We start from the raw sequence: 17,354 nt of genomic DNA, 5'->3' as shown, positions 1-17,354 counted from the left end.
GTGTACATGTACAGACATTTTTCCATAGACTTTAATGCAGCACATTATTAAATTCAAAATACTGCAGCTTTTTATACCTATTTTACTCTTGTATTTTTCATTAATTTTACTGTGTGTCTTATCATAGCCTAATGTGAATGTATAATTCGAAACTGGACTATTGTTTAAATTTTGTTTTTATGTGATTTTATTTCACATTTTCCACTTTACTATCTATACTTTAAAATAAATATAAAATCTTGTGGTAAGCCTAAATGTAACTTATGTCTTTTGAGGAGGATGTCACTAGTCAAATGCTTACAGCTGTGTGTCTCTAGGGTTCAGTAGACCAAATATCAACTAGTGACTATGTTTAGTCTGTTTCACACTAGTATACTTCATTTTGCAAGACACAAAAATATGGTAGAGTACACTATTTTGTTCTGTAAATAAAACTTTCTGACATAAAACAAACCAAATATAGTCACAAATACTAGATATGCCCTAGGAACGTCTATGGGCTCACACCAAGGGGAAATCTTCTAGTTAATGTTTTTCTGAGTATATTACGTGTAACTCAATAAAGATATGTCTATTTTGTGTAGTGTGAAAGTGAAGGATCTCAGGAGATGAAGAAAAACCCTGTGGAAAAGGAAGACAGTCAACAATTTCCAAATGAGAATAATCATACAGTAAACAGTGAGAGATTAGAACTTAACAGGTATGGACTTCACTTTCCTGATGGGATGCACAATGAGGACTACAACTTTCTTTCTGATAAGATTGCAGAGTATGCTGATGTTTTCTATGACACAAGAGAAATTACAGCAGAGACATGTAATAGTATCACTTGAGATATATACAGTGGTACCTCGGTTCTCAAACTTGAGGTGGTCTGAGAACCAAGCAGTGTTTTCCCATAGGAAATAATGTAATTGTGTTTAATTGGTTCCAGCACCCACCGATAATTACCTACAGTATCCATATATTACATTGAAAAGTGCCCAGTGTAATCCCTACCGTACATTACAGAGCAGCACTATACTGTACAGTACATAATACACAAGAAACATTCAACAACACCAGCAATTATAGTACAGTAGTCACCAACACTACTTACTCTAGTACACTTGACTGTACTTCTACTGTGCTGTATATGCACTCCAGCAGTCTTATACAGTACTGTACAGGATGGGAGATGGTGATGCACTAACGGTGCTACTACTGTACTGTATATGGACTGCAGCAGTCGTATACAGTACTGTACTGTATGTAAAGCCTCACTAGTGCTAAATTCACAATCCTTGCTTGCAAATCGTTCAAATACCGAGAAAAGTTTGAATTCTGAATGTTACCTCAAAGTTTTGTTTGAATACCATGGTGTTACTGTACTTCAAAACTGGGGGCCTGAAAAGTGTTTGAGAACCGAGCAACAGTTCAAATCACTGAGTAGAAAAAAGGGCTTAAAATTTCACTTTTATTTATGCTTATTTAACCCCTTAACGACATCGGGCGTAAGTATACGCCCCCGCAGGGTGGGCTTTAACGCAAACGGGCGTATACTTACGCCCAATGTTTCCCCGATCGCTGTGTGTTAACACACAGCGGTCGGGGAAGATGGCCTGCTATAATGTATAGCAGGCCATCTCTGCTCGTCGGCACGGGGGGTGATTAACCCCTCCCGTGCCGACGATCGCTGCTATATGCTGAAAAAAAAACAGTTTTGCCGGGTTCTGCACCCCTCAGCTAGGTAGCTGAGGGTTGCAGAACAGGTGTGTGTGGTGCAGGTGTACCATACTCACCTGATCTGGGCGTCCGGAGCGACGATCTGCGGTCCGCGCCGTCCTCGCGTCTTCGTCGGGTCACTTCCGGGTTCGGTCGTCCAGCGTCGGAAATCTTCGGAAACGCTCGGGTTCGGCGGGCCTCGGCAATCTCCGGCAGCGTCGCTCTACTGCCCCCTAGTGGCTGATCAGTGAATATCATTCACTGATCAGTTGCTTTGGGTTAAAAAGATTTATTTTTTTGTTTTTTCCAATTTTTTTTTTTTTTGATTTTTTTTTTTTTGCGCCCTAACGCCGCTGAGTGCTGATCAGCATCGCACGTATGTGCGCCGCTGATCAGCAACTTCTCCTTTTTGGCGTAAAGGCGTTTTTTCCCCCCTATATCCTACCCCCACTGTCTGCTGATAAGTGCCACACATAAGTGCCGCATTTATCAGCAGCTCCTTTCTTGGCGTAGGGATATTTTTTCTTACTGTCACAAAAACACGTAAAAAACACTACATTACACTACACTACATTGAATAAAGTTTTACACTACACCACTACATACCCCATATACCAATCCCCGTATAAAAATGGCCCCAGGGTGTTTTCGGCGTCAGAGGCATACGTTATTATTGCCTTCAACACCGAAACAGCCAGTGAGGATGAATGGGGGGGATCCATCTTTCCTCTATTCATCCTCTTCATCCTCATCATCCAGTGACATGTCTGGGGGTAGCGTAGCGTACGCTGCCCCCCAGACACGTCTTTTCCGCCAGTACCGTCCCAATAAGAGATCACAGTATGGCGTGAAATTCTACAAACTCTGTGAGAGTACCTCAGGGTTCACTTACAGATTTAGGGTACGTGCACACTGCGGAATGGCGAAAGATAACCCTTTGTGCATTCCGCAGCTGGCACCCGCTGGCGGACTGATGTGGGCGCGCGTCTCCACCCGTGTCATAGACTCCATTCTATGCACGGGCGGATTCCGTTGTCTGTCCAAAGAATGAACTTGTTCATTCTTTGGACAGATGGCGGAATCCGCCCGTGCATAGAATGGAGTGTGACACGAGAGGAGATGCGCGCCCGCATCAGTCTGCCGGTGGGTGCCAGCTGCGGAATGCACAAAGGGTTATCCTTCGCCATTCCGCAGTGTGCACGTACACTTAGAGTGTATGAAGGAAGGGACACCCGAATCCAGCCCCCAGATGCCCCCCTATCCTCGGAATTAGTGGGAAGATCGTTTGGGAACTGATCTTACCACTGCTGGATAAAGGTTACCACCCGTACGGGGATAACTTTTATACCAGCACCCCCTCTTCCGGTCCCTCGCTGCCCGAGCTACTGTAGCTTGCGGCACAATCCGAACATATCAGAAGCAGTAATAGAGCCCTAATATTTAGCAGCCATGGAGCGGACCCAGCGCTTCTGGATATGAAGGACCCCATATCGCACCAGGAAAACATTTTCCAGGTGACGTCCCCCTCACTGGAAAACAGGAGACCCCAGAAGAAGTGCAGAGTGTGGCGTAACAGGGGGATCAGGAAGGACACCATTTTCCAGTGTGACACCTGTCCTGATCACCCCGGCCTCTGCATACTGGATCGCTTCAAGGCGTACCACACGTCATTGGGGTTCCACATATTCTAAATTCTGTCCCTTATTCCTATTTCAGGGGTCACGTTGGTCCAGGGATTATTCTGATCGCCATTATGGAGTCGGGAAGGATTTTTTCCCCTGTGATGAGGTTACTGTCGTCTGCCTCACGAGGGTTTTTTTTGCCTTCCTCTGGATCAACACAGGTTGAATTTGATGGACACCTGTCATTTTCAACCTTATAAACTAATAATTGGCCTAATACCCCAAAATAAATTAGAACTGTCCCTTTTACCCAGCTAGATAGATATGTCCCCCATTCCCATTAGAGGATGCCATGATGCAATTACAAAGCCTCTGTAAGGCCAGGACAGTAGAAACCCCCCACAAGTGAAACGACACCCCTTAAGGAATCTAATGAGGGGGGCAGCGGGGATATGGCCCCCTGGTGACGGGCACATTTGTGGCGTGAAAATGAAAAGAATTGTATTTTTCATCTTCACAGCACATTTTCCACATATGTGCCCGTCACCAGTGGGGTCCATATGCTCACTGTACCCCTTGTTGGATTCCTTATGGGGTGTAGTTTCCAGAATGGGGTCACTTTTGGGGGGTTTCTACTGTCCTGGCAGCACAGAAGCTTTTTAATTGCGACATGGCCTCCATCCTCCATTCCAGCCTCTAAATGGCGCTCTATCCCTTTGGTGGCTTGCCCTGTGCCCATATGGCACATTATGCCCACATGTGGGGTATTTTCGTACTCAGGGGAAATTACCCTACACGTTTTGTGTTCACTTTCTTTTTTAACCCCTTGTGGAAAAGGAAAAAATCAATGCTAGACCAACATTTAGTGTAAAAAATGTTTAATTTTTACACTAAATCATTGATCTTGTTTTGATTTTTTCATTTTCACAAGGGATTAAAAGATAAAAAAAAAAACACTAAATGTGTAGAGCAATTTCCCCTGAGTACGGAAATACCCCACATGTGGACATAAAGCACCATGCGGGTGCAGGGTAAGCCTCCAAGGGAAGGAGTGCCATTTGGCTTTTGGAGGCTGGATTTGGCTGGAATAGATTTCGAGGGCCTTGTTGCATTTAAAAGGCCTTTGTGTTGCCAAGACAGTTGAACCCCCCCCACAAGTGACCCCATTATGGAAACTACACCCCTCAGGGAATGTAACAAGGGGTGTAGTGAGCATATGGACCCCACTGGTGACGGGCACAAATGTGGAACAATATGGCGTGAAAATTAAATATTACATTTTTTACACTATAATGTTGGTTTAGCCTTAAAATTTTCATTTTTACAAGAGGTTAAAAGAGAAAAAAAACACACAAAATGTGTAGAGCAATTTCCCCCGAGTCCGTAAATACCCCACATGTGGACATAAAGCGCCATGTGGGCGCAGGGCAAGCCTCCGAAGGGAAGGAGCGCCATTTGGATTTTGGAGGCTGGATTTGGCCAGAATGGATGATGAAGGCCATGTCGCATTTACAGAGCCCTCGTGCTGCCAAAACACTGGAAACCCCCCACAAGTGACCCCATTCTGGAAACTACACCCCTCAAGGAATCTAACAAGGGGTGCAATGAGGATATGGACCCCTTGATGACGGGCACATTTGTGCCGTGAAAGTGAAAAAAATGAAAATTTTCCCTTTCACGTCACATTGTTCCACATTTGTGCCCGTCACCAGTGGGGTCCATATGCTCACTGCACCCCTTGTTAGATTCCTTGAGGGGTGTAGTTTCCAGAATGGGGTCACTTGTGGGGGGTTTCCAATGTTTTGGCAGCACGAGGGCTCTGTAAATGCGACATGACCCTTGAAATCCATTCCAGTAAAATCCAGCTTGCAAAGGCCAATTGGCGCTCCTTCCCTTTGAAGGCCCGTCCTGCGCCCGCTTGGCACTTTATGTCCACATGTGGGGTATTTCTGTACTCGGGAGAAACTGCGCTACACGTTTGGTTTTGTTTTGTTTTTCTTTTATCCCCTTGTAAAAATGAAAAATGAATGCTAGAACAACATTTTAGTGTAAAAAATAGAATTTTTCCTTTTTTACACCACATTGTTCTGAAAATCTGTGAAGCACTTGTGGGGTCCAAATGCTCACCGCACCCCTTGTTACATTCCTTGAGGGGTGTAGTTTTCTAAATGGTGTCCCTTTAGGGGTGTTTTTTAGGTTTTGGCACCCCAGAGCCTCTGCCAAGCTGAAGTGGTACAGTCATTGAAATTCACTAGGCGCTCCCTTATATCTGAGGCTTGTGGTTGCGTCAAATAGCACAATAGGGCCACATATGGGGTATATCTATAAACTGCAGAAATGGGGCAATCAGTATTGGGGTGAATTTCTCTGCTAATAGGTTTATCATTATGAAAGATATTGGATTACAATAAAATCTCTGCACAGAAAATAAAAAATTCCAAATTTCTTACACACTTAGCTTTTATTTCTGTGACTCCCCTAAAGGGTTAAAAACCCTAACTTTCTGGATGTGCTTTTGCAGAGTTTGGGGGGTGCAGTTTCTGAAATGGGGTGCTTTGTGGGGCTTTCTAACATACAGTCCCCTCAAATACACTTTATACCTGAACAGGTCCCTAAAAATATATGATTTTGAAATTTTACTGAAAATTTGGAAAATTGCTGCTAATGTTTTAAGCTTCCTATTGTCTAAAAAAATGAAAGATAGTTTAATAAAAGCTACCAACATAAAGTAGACATGTTGCTAATGCCATTTAATATATAATTTATGTGGCATAACCATTTTCTGTATAAGCAGAAAGGTTTCAAAGTTGGAAAAATGCATTTTTTCACAATTTTTCACGTTATTTTGGTGTTTTTCATAAATATTCGTTATGAGTATCGACTCCATTTTACCAGAAATGTAAAGTACCATATGTCACGAGAAAACAATCTCAGAATCGGCTGGATAGGTAAAAGCATCCCGAAGTTATTAATGAATAAAGTGACACTGGTCATATTTATAAAATTTGTCTCTGTCCTTAAGGCCATTTCAGGCACTGTCCTTAAGGGGTTAAAAACCCAAAATAACAAACCAAAATAACTAACCAAATCAAGCAGCCATCACCACTGACACCATGAGAACCTTGTGTAAAAGTTCATAAGAGTTTACATATAGTGTTATACTGCGTTCAGTTTCCTCGTAAATTGCACTGTCCTCTTATTGCACTCGTTCACACTTAATGATATGCTTTTCTTTGTTGTTTAGTACTTGTTTCCATTAGTGGTATGTGGTTTTTGAATTGCTTATGAGTTCCTTTTTGTAGCTTCTAATTCATATACACCATATATTTTATTTCACATTTTATTAAAGTGTGGTAGAAGAAAACTGAACATTGGAGAATGATAGTTGTTAAAGTCCGAAAAATAAAGTGGGGGAAAAAAAAAGTCCTGTATATTTTACCATTTACTGTATAGAAAAATCTGGTAGTGATCTGGATGAAGCCATTTATTTTTGTGGTTTAAAGGGGCTGTCCAGCGAAAATATCAACTGGTGTCAGAAAGTTATATAGATTTGTAATTTATTTCTATTTAAAAATCTCAAGTCTTCCTGTACTTATCAGCTGCTGTATGTCCTGCATGAAATGTTTTCTTTTCAGTCTGACACAGTGCTCTATGCTGACATCTCTGGCCAAGACAGAAACTGTCCAGATCAGCAGAAAATCCCCATAGAAATCCTCTCCTGCTCTGGAAAGTTTTTGTCTTGGCTAGAGATGTCAACAGAAAGCAATGTGTCAGACTGAAAATAAAACATTTCCTGCAGTACATATAGTAGCTGATAAGTGCAGGAAGACTTGAGATTTTTAAATAGAAGTAAATTACAAATCTATATAACTTTCTGACACCAGTTGATTTGAAAAAAAATATATTTTCGCTGGACAACCCCTTTAAAGTTAACCCGTCAATAGTGATTATCATATGAAACATGGCATCAACATTATGTCAATTGTTTACATACAGCTTTGAGATGTCCTCATCAAAACCAGAGTTATATCTATCTCCGTTATCCTTTCTTCATGATGAGCCTAAACCAAAATGCACAACTGAAGAAGTCTCTTCTGCAAATAAATGTGACAGGACTATTGGGCCCACCTATGTTTCTTGCAATCGACATTATCAACAAGAGAAGCACTCCCATCCTAGACAGGTTAGTATTATTTTGTGCAATACAACTAACTGAAAACAGAATTCTAGTTTTATACTCAGATATTTTAGACTGGGTTGTAGATTTGTATGAAAAATTAGGTCAATAATTTATGTAGATTTGTATTGCCCAAGATGTGCATGGGAAGGGGGCCCTGCAACCTTAGGGAACAATTCATACAACCATGAGATTTTCTAACAGTGACACCTCCCTTCCTACCAGTGACAGTGAGCAGTATAGTATCTGGCACCAAAATGGTGAACCACATAAAATGTACTTAGTAGTGATTTCCTTTAATACCTTTAATTATGGCTGATTTTTGCCCTCCCCTCTGTGATGTGGCTCCATTGTTTCTAATGGAGCCGTGTTAGAAAGGGGAGTGCAGATTGTCACACTAGGGGCTGGCCGGCCCACCTCCAGTGCTTCATGCCTGGCCAATGCTCGGCAACAGACTGCTGTGCACGGAACCGGGCTGCGGTTCAAAGAAAGGACCGTGCCACTGGCATCCCGGCAACAGAGCTGGTCTATTCATGTAAAAAATAAAAGTGATGTATTGGTTATCAGTTTTTATCACTTTTTATCCTCGTTATTACAATGATTTTATAGTAAGGTACACAAATGTACAATATGTTGAGATCCTGACAACACTGGGCCAATACCACCAGGCTGTTTAATTATGAAATACAGAAGATCACCAGCAGAAAAAGACCACCTGGCCCATCTAGCCCTTTTAGTTTTTCCTTTCTTAGTATCTTAGGGTAGATATATGTTCATCCCTGGCATGTTTGAATTTACTAACATCATCCCTTGGAAATTTGTTAGCTACTACTCTTAGCTACTACTCTTTTGGTAAAGTATATTTTCTCACGTTGCTTCTGATCATTCCCTTCCCTCTTGAACCTTATTTAGGCCTTCAATTGAAAAGTTTTGATCATGTCCTTTCTTTCCTCCAGACTATACATATTTAGATGCTTAAAGGGGTTATCCAGCATTATAAAAATATGGCCACTTTCTTCCAGAGACAGTGCCACTCGAGTTAAGGTGGGGTTTTGTAACTCAGTTCCACTGAAGTGAATGGAGCTTAAACCACGCCTGAACTGAAGAGTGGTGCTATCTCTGACCATGTTTTTCTAATGCTGGATAACCCGTTTAACCCATAGCTGCACCAGGACGTTACTGAACGTCCTCGTGCCGCTATGGGAGTTCAGAGGGGGGTCGCGCTTCTAAATACTTGCTAATCTCCATACCTGGTGGTCTAGTGGGGGGATCGCCCCCCTGCGGCGCGATTGCGGGGGGGCGATCCCCGCATCCATCCCGGGCCGGGGTCTGCGCCGTAATGGCGCTGATCCCGGCTCGGCATTCTATTGCTTTTGGCTGCAGCAGCCAAAAGCAATAGAACACCGATCTCATGGATTCATGCAGTATAACTATACTGCATGGATCTCTATGAGAGATCAGAGTGCATATACTAGAAGTCCCCCAGGGGGGCTTCTAGTATATGTGTAAAGTAAAAGAAAAATGTATTTTTAATAACACAAAATCCCCTCCCCTAATAAAAGTCTGAATCACTTTCCCCATTTTATAAATAAAAATTAATAAATTAATAAATAAACAAACATGTTTGCTATCGCCACGTGCGTAATCGCCCGAACTATTAATTAATCACATTCCTGATCTCACACGGTAAACGGCATCAGTGCAAAAAAATCCCAAAGTGCAAAATTGCGCATTTTTGGTCGCATCAAATCCAGAATAATTGTAATAAAAAGCGATCAAAAAGTCATATATGCGCAATAAAGGTACCGATAGAAAGATCACATCATGGCGCAAAAAACACAGACCCATAGACCAAAGGATAAAAGCGCTATAAGCCTGGGAATGGAGCCATTTTAAGGAACATATATTTTCTTTAAAAGGTTTTAATTTTTTACAAGCCATCAAATCAAATAAAAGTTATACATGTTACATATCGTTGTAATCGTAACAACTTAAGGAACATATATAACGAGTCAGTTTTACCCCAGGGCGAACGGAGTAAAAACAACCCCCCCCCCCCCAAATAAAAAAAAAACATTTTTTTTTTAATTTCACCACACATATAAATTTTTTCTGGTTTCCCGGCACATTTTAGGCAAAAATTACATCTGCCATAGCAAAGTACAATTAGTTGCGCAAAAAATAAGGGCTCATTTGGGTCTCTAGGTGGAAAAATGCAGGCGCTATGGCCTTATATACACAAGGAGGGAAAAACGAAAACGCAAAAATGAAAACTGGCTGTGTCCCCTAAGGGTTAAATGTATCCTGTAGACCATCTTTGAATCCGTTCTTTTCTATAAATATCTTTCTGTAGGTGAGGTCTCCAGAACTGGACACAGTCTTTCAGAGGTGGTCTCACCAGAGCTCTATACAGCGGTATCATTATCTCCCTCTCCCTACTGGTTATACCTCTAGCTATACAGCCCAGCATTCAGTTTGCTTTCCCTTCTGCCTGGCTGCACTGGGGACTTATTTTGAAGCTTTACTAACAGAGAACTGTTGAAATGATATCTGGATATGTAGACATACAGTCATAACAGATATTTGAACAAAATAATTAACAGTTCCAGAATGGAAAAAAGGTCATAAATGTTAATCAAATAAATGCCACAACAACAGAAAAAAAATACAAAGTGCTCCAAATGAGTTGCAGTAAGCTGCAAAAGGAATAAGGTGCTATCCTCTTATATATTTCATCAGTTGTTGTCTACGCACTGGTATTAATAAATGAATGCACCAAGCTGTTGTCTCCTCCTAATCTCCACCCAAATATTTAGAAAAAAGTATGAGTGAAGTAAAATTTAAAAAGTTGCAATATTGCACAAAAGTAGGCTTGTGCAAAGAAAAAAGAATAAAAAACTGGCGTACAAAGTTACCTTTTTTTCTGCTTTGTTATGTTATCTGCTTGAATATCGGTTGTATAGGTAAAATATACTGCTACATGGACTATGGGCAAAAATTTTTATTTAGAATTATTTTATTTAGAAATTGGCATATACAATGCGTTTGTATTGTATAACATTGTTATATTGTGTTTGTTTTTATAGCGATCACAACCATCATACAATACAAGCTCTGTATGTAATAAAGACGACTCAAATTCAAACCTTACCTCTCCTGCACTGAATGGGCATACAGATACAAGGAAAACTAAGCAGTTGCTTGATAGCACAAGGTATAGCAATACAATATAATGTGCATGTTAACTATAGGAATATGAACTTACAGGATTTTATGTCAGCCATATCAGAAAAAAATAGTGCTCCTATGGGCATTATAAGTGATGGTATCTTATTCCAAATATAATAAAGCTGTTATGAATGACACCATTTTATAAATTTCAAATAGCAAATAGGGGTATGGTGGGTTAGAGTAATATTAGAATTTGACCTGGAAATCCTCAAAAATCTGTTGGTATTAGATAAGTTGCCCATGGTTGCCATAAAATATAGTGTGCGTCATGTCTCTGCGGTGAGCATTTCATTAATTACATGGTCGTTCTTAGAGGATCCAATTTCTGAAGAGCGAAGAATAAGCTGCTTTCATGAACCAATACAAGGTAATTTTGCAGCCAAGAAAATATAACTAATATGCCTTTAATTGCCTCTTCAGCAGCCTCATTAAGAAGAGCCATACATACAAGTATTAGTTGTAACTACCAGTTTGGGGTAAGACCATTTTATGAACTGTAAACAGGACACCGTCACCAGTAGACTATGTTCACACAATTTAAAGAAGAGAGAGAAAAGGCTTCTCAAACTGTGAGGTGGCCCCACCAGTAAGGCGCCCCCTAGTTGTTGGTGAGGCACAGCTGGGGAGGCAGTATTCATAAAAGTGACTAAAGCTGCACAGTGCTTTCAGTGGCTGCAATAATCTCTGGTTTAGGAACATTATTGACTTATTTTGCACTTACTTAATGACCTACAGAGTTTAGAAGACAAAAGATGGGCACACTAAGCAATGGTTTTTATTTTTACATGCACTTCCACCATAGATAGAGGCCCTGGCTTCCTCTTGGTCAGGACTGGTGGTAGATGACAGAATAAAGATACTGAATGGAGGAGAAGGAGAAAGTATAATTCTAGGTAATTGTGACATATAGTGGCCCAGGTTCAGCATTGATTTGACAGCATTAACCACAATAAGTCATTACCTTTAAAGTGTCACTGTCATTATAACTTTCCACATCTAAATCAACAGGGGATGTGAAATAAAGCAAGTCTGCAAGTTACATTTATTTATTTTTTTTTGTTGTTATCATGCTATGACACAAAGCTGAAGTTACCAGAAATCCAGGTTGAGTTTCCTGAAGACAGATTTTTAGTCTTGCTGAAAACGACTCTGTACCCACAAAGCTGCTTCTAATCCAACATCTGTCCTGTGGTCCGTTTGGCAGGTGATGCAGTTATTGTCCTAAAAAACAACTTTTAATCTTGCAGCCCTGTGTTAAATTGGCATATTGATCACTTGTCTGAACACTGCACATGTACCTTAACAATCCAGCACATGTGCAGTGTTCAGACAAGTGATTATTAAAGGGAACCAATCACATAAAAAATGGCTATTCAGCTCAGGAAGTGTGCTGATAAAGCATTCAACACACTTCCCATACATGTCCCTATATCCCCCGTCCCTGCAAATGAAAACGTATAATCTTACTTTTAAACATTGGCGCGCTGTATGGTAATCCGCCCTAAGTAGTCATCTGGGTGGTGGGCTGTGGGCAGGTAGTCACGGTCCCCTGGGTGGGGCGTGATTCAAACTCCAGTGAAGTTGTGACGTCCTACGGAGGCATGCTGTAGTGTCCAGCGGCACTCCGACGTTCTCATCACGCCACTTACAGCACAGAATAGGACTTGCTGTACTGCGCATGTGCAGTGTAATGAGAACGTCAGCGCGCCGCCGGACGCTACAGCATGCTTCCAGAGGACATCACAGCTTCACTGGAGTTTGAATCACGCCCCTCCCACCCAAAGGGGCGTGATTACATCGCCGATCTGCCCAGGGGAGCGTGACTACCTGCCCACAGCCCACCGCCCAGATGACTACTTAGGGCGGATTACCATACAGCGCGCCAATGTTTAAAAGTAAGGGGGATATAAGGACATGTGTGGGAAGTGTGCTGAATGATTTATCAGCACACTTCCTGAGCTGAATAGCCATTTTTTACGTGATTGGTTCCCTTTAAGAGAAATCATGTCTGAGGGCATTCCTAATGATGAAGAGAGTGAGGAGGAGGGACGGAGAGGTGGTGCAAGCCTAGGGCACAAGTAATCTAGGCCACGCTAATTTGACACAGGGCTGCAAGATTAAAAGTTGTTTTTTTAGGACAATAACTGCATCACCTGCCAAATGGACCCCAGTTTGTAGGCTCCTAACAATCTGCATATTAGCTATACTAATAGTATTAATAATATAGTCTAGCTATCTGTGATGAGTGACAATAACTATAAATTACATTTTACAGAAGGTTATAGGCAGGGCAAAAAACACTATAAATATCCACTTCATATGAGGATCCGTCTAAGCATTCTCATTCTCTTTTCATAGACCTCACAATGCAGATTACTTTATGCAGGAAGCTAAACGAATGAAGCATAAAGCAGATGCCATGGTAAGTACACTTTCCTCCCTGATACAGTATGCTAAATTAATTTTGTCCTGGTATTTTATGGGCATGAAGTTATCATCAGCACAAACCACCAAACATAATTATAAAACCTATTACAAGCATGACTGGCTTTGTTAAATTATGGAATGCTTGTATCATTGAGTGTTTTTGTCAAACAATTACTTTGAGAATAAGTAATTATACAGTGGCAGTGTAAGAATGTTTTTAAAGCTATAGTCGTATTATATTACACAAAGAACCTTCTATAACAAAGTCATCATGGGATCGGAGGAAGATTTTCCTTATTTTACTTTAAAGGTAACTTTTAATGAGCTTTCTATGTCAGGTAAGTATGGCCTTCCTTCTCTTACAGATGTACTAAATAAATTTAGTTATTTGACCTGAAAGAGGAACTGTGACTATATTGAATCCTATAACAATGTCATTAAAAAAACTAATAAAGGTGAGCTAGGTTTTAACCCCTTCAAGACCAAGCCTATTTGCACCTAAAAGACCAGGCTCATTTTTCAAAATCTGACCTGTCTCACTTTATGCGCTTATAGCTCAGTGATGCTTTAACGTATGCTAGCGATTCTGAGATTTTTCGTCACATATGACACTTTATATTAGTGGCAAAATTTGGTCACTACTTTGTGTGTTTTTTGTGAAAAACATCAAAATATCATGAAAAATTAAAAAAATTAGCATTTTATGAACTTTGAAATTCTCTGCTTCTAAAAAAAGAAAGTCGTATCACATAAATTAGTTACTATGTCACATTACCGATATGTCCTCTTTATTCTGGCTTCATTTCATAAACATATTTTACTTTTTTAGGGTGTTATGGGGCTTAGAAATATATCAGCAAATTACCACATTTTCGTGAAAGTTTCCAAAACTGATTTTTTTTAGGGACCAGTTCTTTTTTTAAGTTGATTTAGGAGGTTTGTATACTGGAAACCCCCATAAGTGACCCCATTTTGGAAACTACACACCCTAAAAAAATTTATCTAGGGGTATAATGAGCATTTTAACCCTACAGGGGCTGGAGGAAAGTATTCACCATTAGGCTAGGTTCACACTATGTAACTGTGCGGCTGTATTTTTTAAGCGGCTGTAAATGTGCGGATGAAACTACGGCCGTGGGAAAAAATAGACATGCGGCTGAAAACATACGGTCATTTACTTGGAAATCTGGTTCAACTAAAAATAACAAATAAAATCTTAAGAAAGTGATGCAAACACCTCTGGATGCATCTGGGAAAGCAGGGAAACAGTTTACATGAATTGCTATTACCGGGGTTTGCGATCCTCTGCAGTATGCCGATGCCTCTCATGGTTAATATATTGAATTAATAAAACACATTTTCTTTGTAATAAAGTCCCTTTCGTTGTTCAATAATTTAATTCTAACGAATCCATCATTTAGCAATTAAATATACTGTTAAAATAAATATATATATAAATAAATGTATATTTATATATATATTTATTTTTTGACAGTATATTTAATTGCACAATGATGGATTCGTTAGAATTAAATTATTGAACAACGAAACTGATTTTATTTCAACGAAAATGTGTTTTATTAATTAAATATTAATTAGTACAGGAAGCTCCAGTAAGCCGTTAATTCATATTGCCGGCAAAAGAGCTTTCTGTATGTAACGCCTGGAGTAGTGGATCCACTGGACCGTCACCAGCGATGGCACTAACCTCACCAGGGAGCGGAGTCTAAGGGGCCGCTGGTATTCACCAGAGCCCGCCGCAAGGCGGGATGGACTTGCTGCGGCAGGCGACCCCCAGGTCGCTACCCCTGGCTTGGTTGCTGGTGACGGCAGGCGAGGCGTGGCAGGAGCAGTAGGCAGGAGATAGTGCTGGCAGAGGTCTGTAGGCGTAACCGCAGGTGACCGACTGAACACAGGAGCAATGGAGTGACAGGGGAGCAGGAACCAGGAACAAGGACTAGGGACCAGGTAGCGATAGGAATCAGGAACAACAGGGGGCTGGGCCAAACGCTATGGGAAGCATGTAGAGGCTCCAACACAAGGGACAGGGCATGCTGGGATTTATAGGGAGTGATAGGTGCAATTAACCAATTAAGGGCGGACTGGCCCTTTAAATCTGAGACAGCCGGCGCGCGCGCGCCCTAGGAGGCGGGGATGCGTGCGCCGGCCGGCACAGACGGAGACAGGAGCGGAGGAGAGGTGAGGCGCCCCCAGGGGCCGAACTAGCAACAGCGCCGGGTCCCTTCACAGGGACGCCGGCGGCTGCATGGGGCAGGAGGAGGTCGCGGCGGTGGCCCGGAACACGGGACGCCGCCGCGGCCGTGACACTGTACTAATCATCACTTTACTGTAATTAAAACATCAAATGTTTCTTCTAATTATGTTATCACAATAGCATTATTAGAAGAAACATTTAGAATTATATGTGCGCTCAGCTGATTGGCTGATCGGCTCAGCGCACATATAATTAGCGGGTCCGCAGCACAGTGACTTCATTGTGCTGCGGACCAGCGAAGAGGACACATCGGGGTGAGTATAGAGCTCTCCCCACCCCCTCCCCAGCACTGCACCCCTCCCAGCAAGGAAGGGGGGTCACTTAACCCCTTCCTTGCTGGGATGGGTGCACTCTGACATCAGTCTGGCCCCCAAGGGGTTAAGGGGGATACAATATATCCTCCCTTAACCCCTTGGGGGCCAGACTGTAAGCAGCGATCTGTAAAGATACTGTAAGGAGCACAACACCGCTCACAATGATGGGTGTTGTGCTCCTGTTTGTGTGTTTTTTGTGTGTTTCTCCCTTTTTGTTTTTCAGATATCGGTATCCTGGGGATTACATCGGATTCGGTGGACTACGTCGATGACCAGCGGTTGTTTGTTGTTGTTTTTTTAATAAAATGGTCAATGAGGGGTGTGGGGGTGTTTTTATTTGAATAAAAAAAATTTTTAACTTGTGTCTTGTCTTTATTTCTTTACTTTATAGACTTAGTAGTGGAAGCCGTCTAATAGACGTAATCCATTACTAAGTTGGGGCCTAGTGTTAGCCGGTATAAAATGGCTAACACTAACCCCCTATTATTACCCCAGTACCCAATGCCACCAGGGGTACTGGGAAGAGCCAATTTTGACGCTCCGGGACCACTGGCACCCGGCTCTTCCCAGTACCCCTGGTGGCATTGGGTACTGGGGTAATAATAGGGGGTTAGTGTTAGCCATTTTAAACCGGCTAACACTAGGCCCCAACTTAGTAATGGATTACGTCTATTAGACGGCTTCCACTACTAAGTCTATAAAGTAAAGAAATAAAGACAAGACACAAGTTAAATTTTTTTTTTATTCAAATAAAAACACCCCCACACCCCTCATTGACCATTTTATTAAAAAAAAAAAACAACAACAAACAACCACTGGTCATCGACGTAGTCCACCGAATCCGACGTGATCCCCAGGATACCGATATCTGAAAAACAAAAAGGGAGAAACACACAAAAAACACACAAACAGGAGCACAACACCCATCATTGTGAGCGGTGTTGTGCTCCTTACAGTATGCAGCATCTTTACAGATCGCTGCTTACAGTCTGGCCCCCAAGGGGTTAAGGGACGATGTATTGTATCCCCCTTAACCCCTTGGGGGCCAGACTGATGTCAGGCTGCACCCATCCCAGCAAGGAAGGGGTTAAGTGACCCCCCTTCCTTGCTGGGAGGGGTGCAGTGCAGGGGAGGGGCTGGGGAGATCTGTATACTCACCCTGATGTGTCCTCTTCACTGGTCCGCAGCACAATGAAGTCACTGTACTGCGGACCCGCTAATTATATGTGCGCTCAGCCGATCAGCCAATCAGCTGAGCGCACATATAATTCTAAATGTTTCTTCTAATAATGCTATTGTGATAACATAATTAGAAGAAACATTTGATGTTTTAATTACAGTAAAGTGATGATTAGTACAAGAAACATGAGAGAAGGGGGGGCGGAGCCTAGCTGCCTATGGAGTATCACGCGTTTCTCTGTGCTCCTCTACCAACTTTGGGTCTTCACATCACAGGGTGGAACCGGACACCCCAGAATGAGCAGAGCCACCAGAGACAAGCACAAGGACACCCCCAGAACCTCTCGAGTGCGGAATCTGCAACCCAACATGGAGAAATACCTCAATAAAAGGTCAGCCTCTCCTGCTCCGGCCGGATCCAAGAT

General features: G+C 41.9%; 1 protein-coding gene across 1 annotated transcript in view; it reads left to right on the top strand.

Moving 5' to 3' along the window:
* The window catches only part of AFF3 (ALF transcription elongation factor 3), a 190,472-nt gene that overhangs the window by 135,263 nt on the left and 37,855 nt on the right, over positions 1–17,354 (top strand). The window contains exons 11-14 of the mRNA XM_069972951.1: positions 585–700; positions 7,323–7,509; positions 10,590–10,717; positions 13,093–13,156. Of these exons, the coding sequence (XP_069829052.1) occupies positions 585–700; positions 7,323–7,509; positions 10,590–10,717; positions 13,093–13,156 (495 nt within the window). The remainder of the gene's footprint in view (positions 1–584; positions 701–7,322; positions 7,510–10,589; positions 10,718–13,092; positions 13,157–17,354) is intronic.

The sequence above is a fragment of the Dendropsophus ebraccatus genome, chromosome 5 (assembly GCF_027789765.1).
Source record: "Dendropsophus ebraccatus isolate aDenEbr1 chromosome 5, aDenEbr1.pat, whole genome shotgun sequence".
Taxonomy (NCBI): domain Eukaryota; kingdom Metazoa; phylum Chordata; class Amphibia; order Anura; family Hylidae; genus Dendropsophus; species Dendropsophus ebraccatus.
The sequence above is the reverse complement of the archived record's forward strand: the minus strand, read 5'-3'. Positions and strand labels throughout refer to the sequence as shown.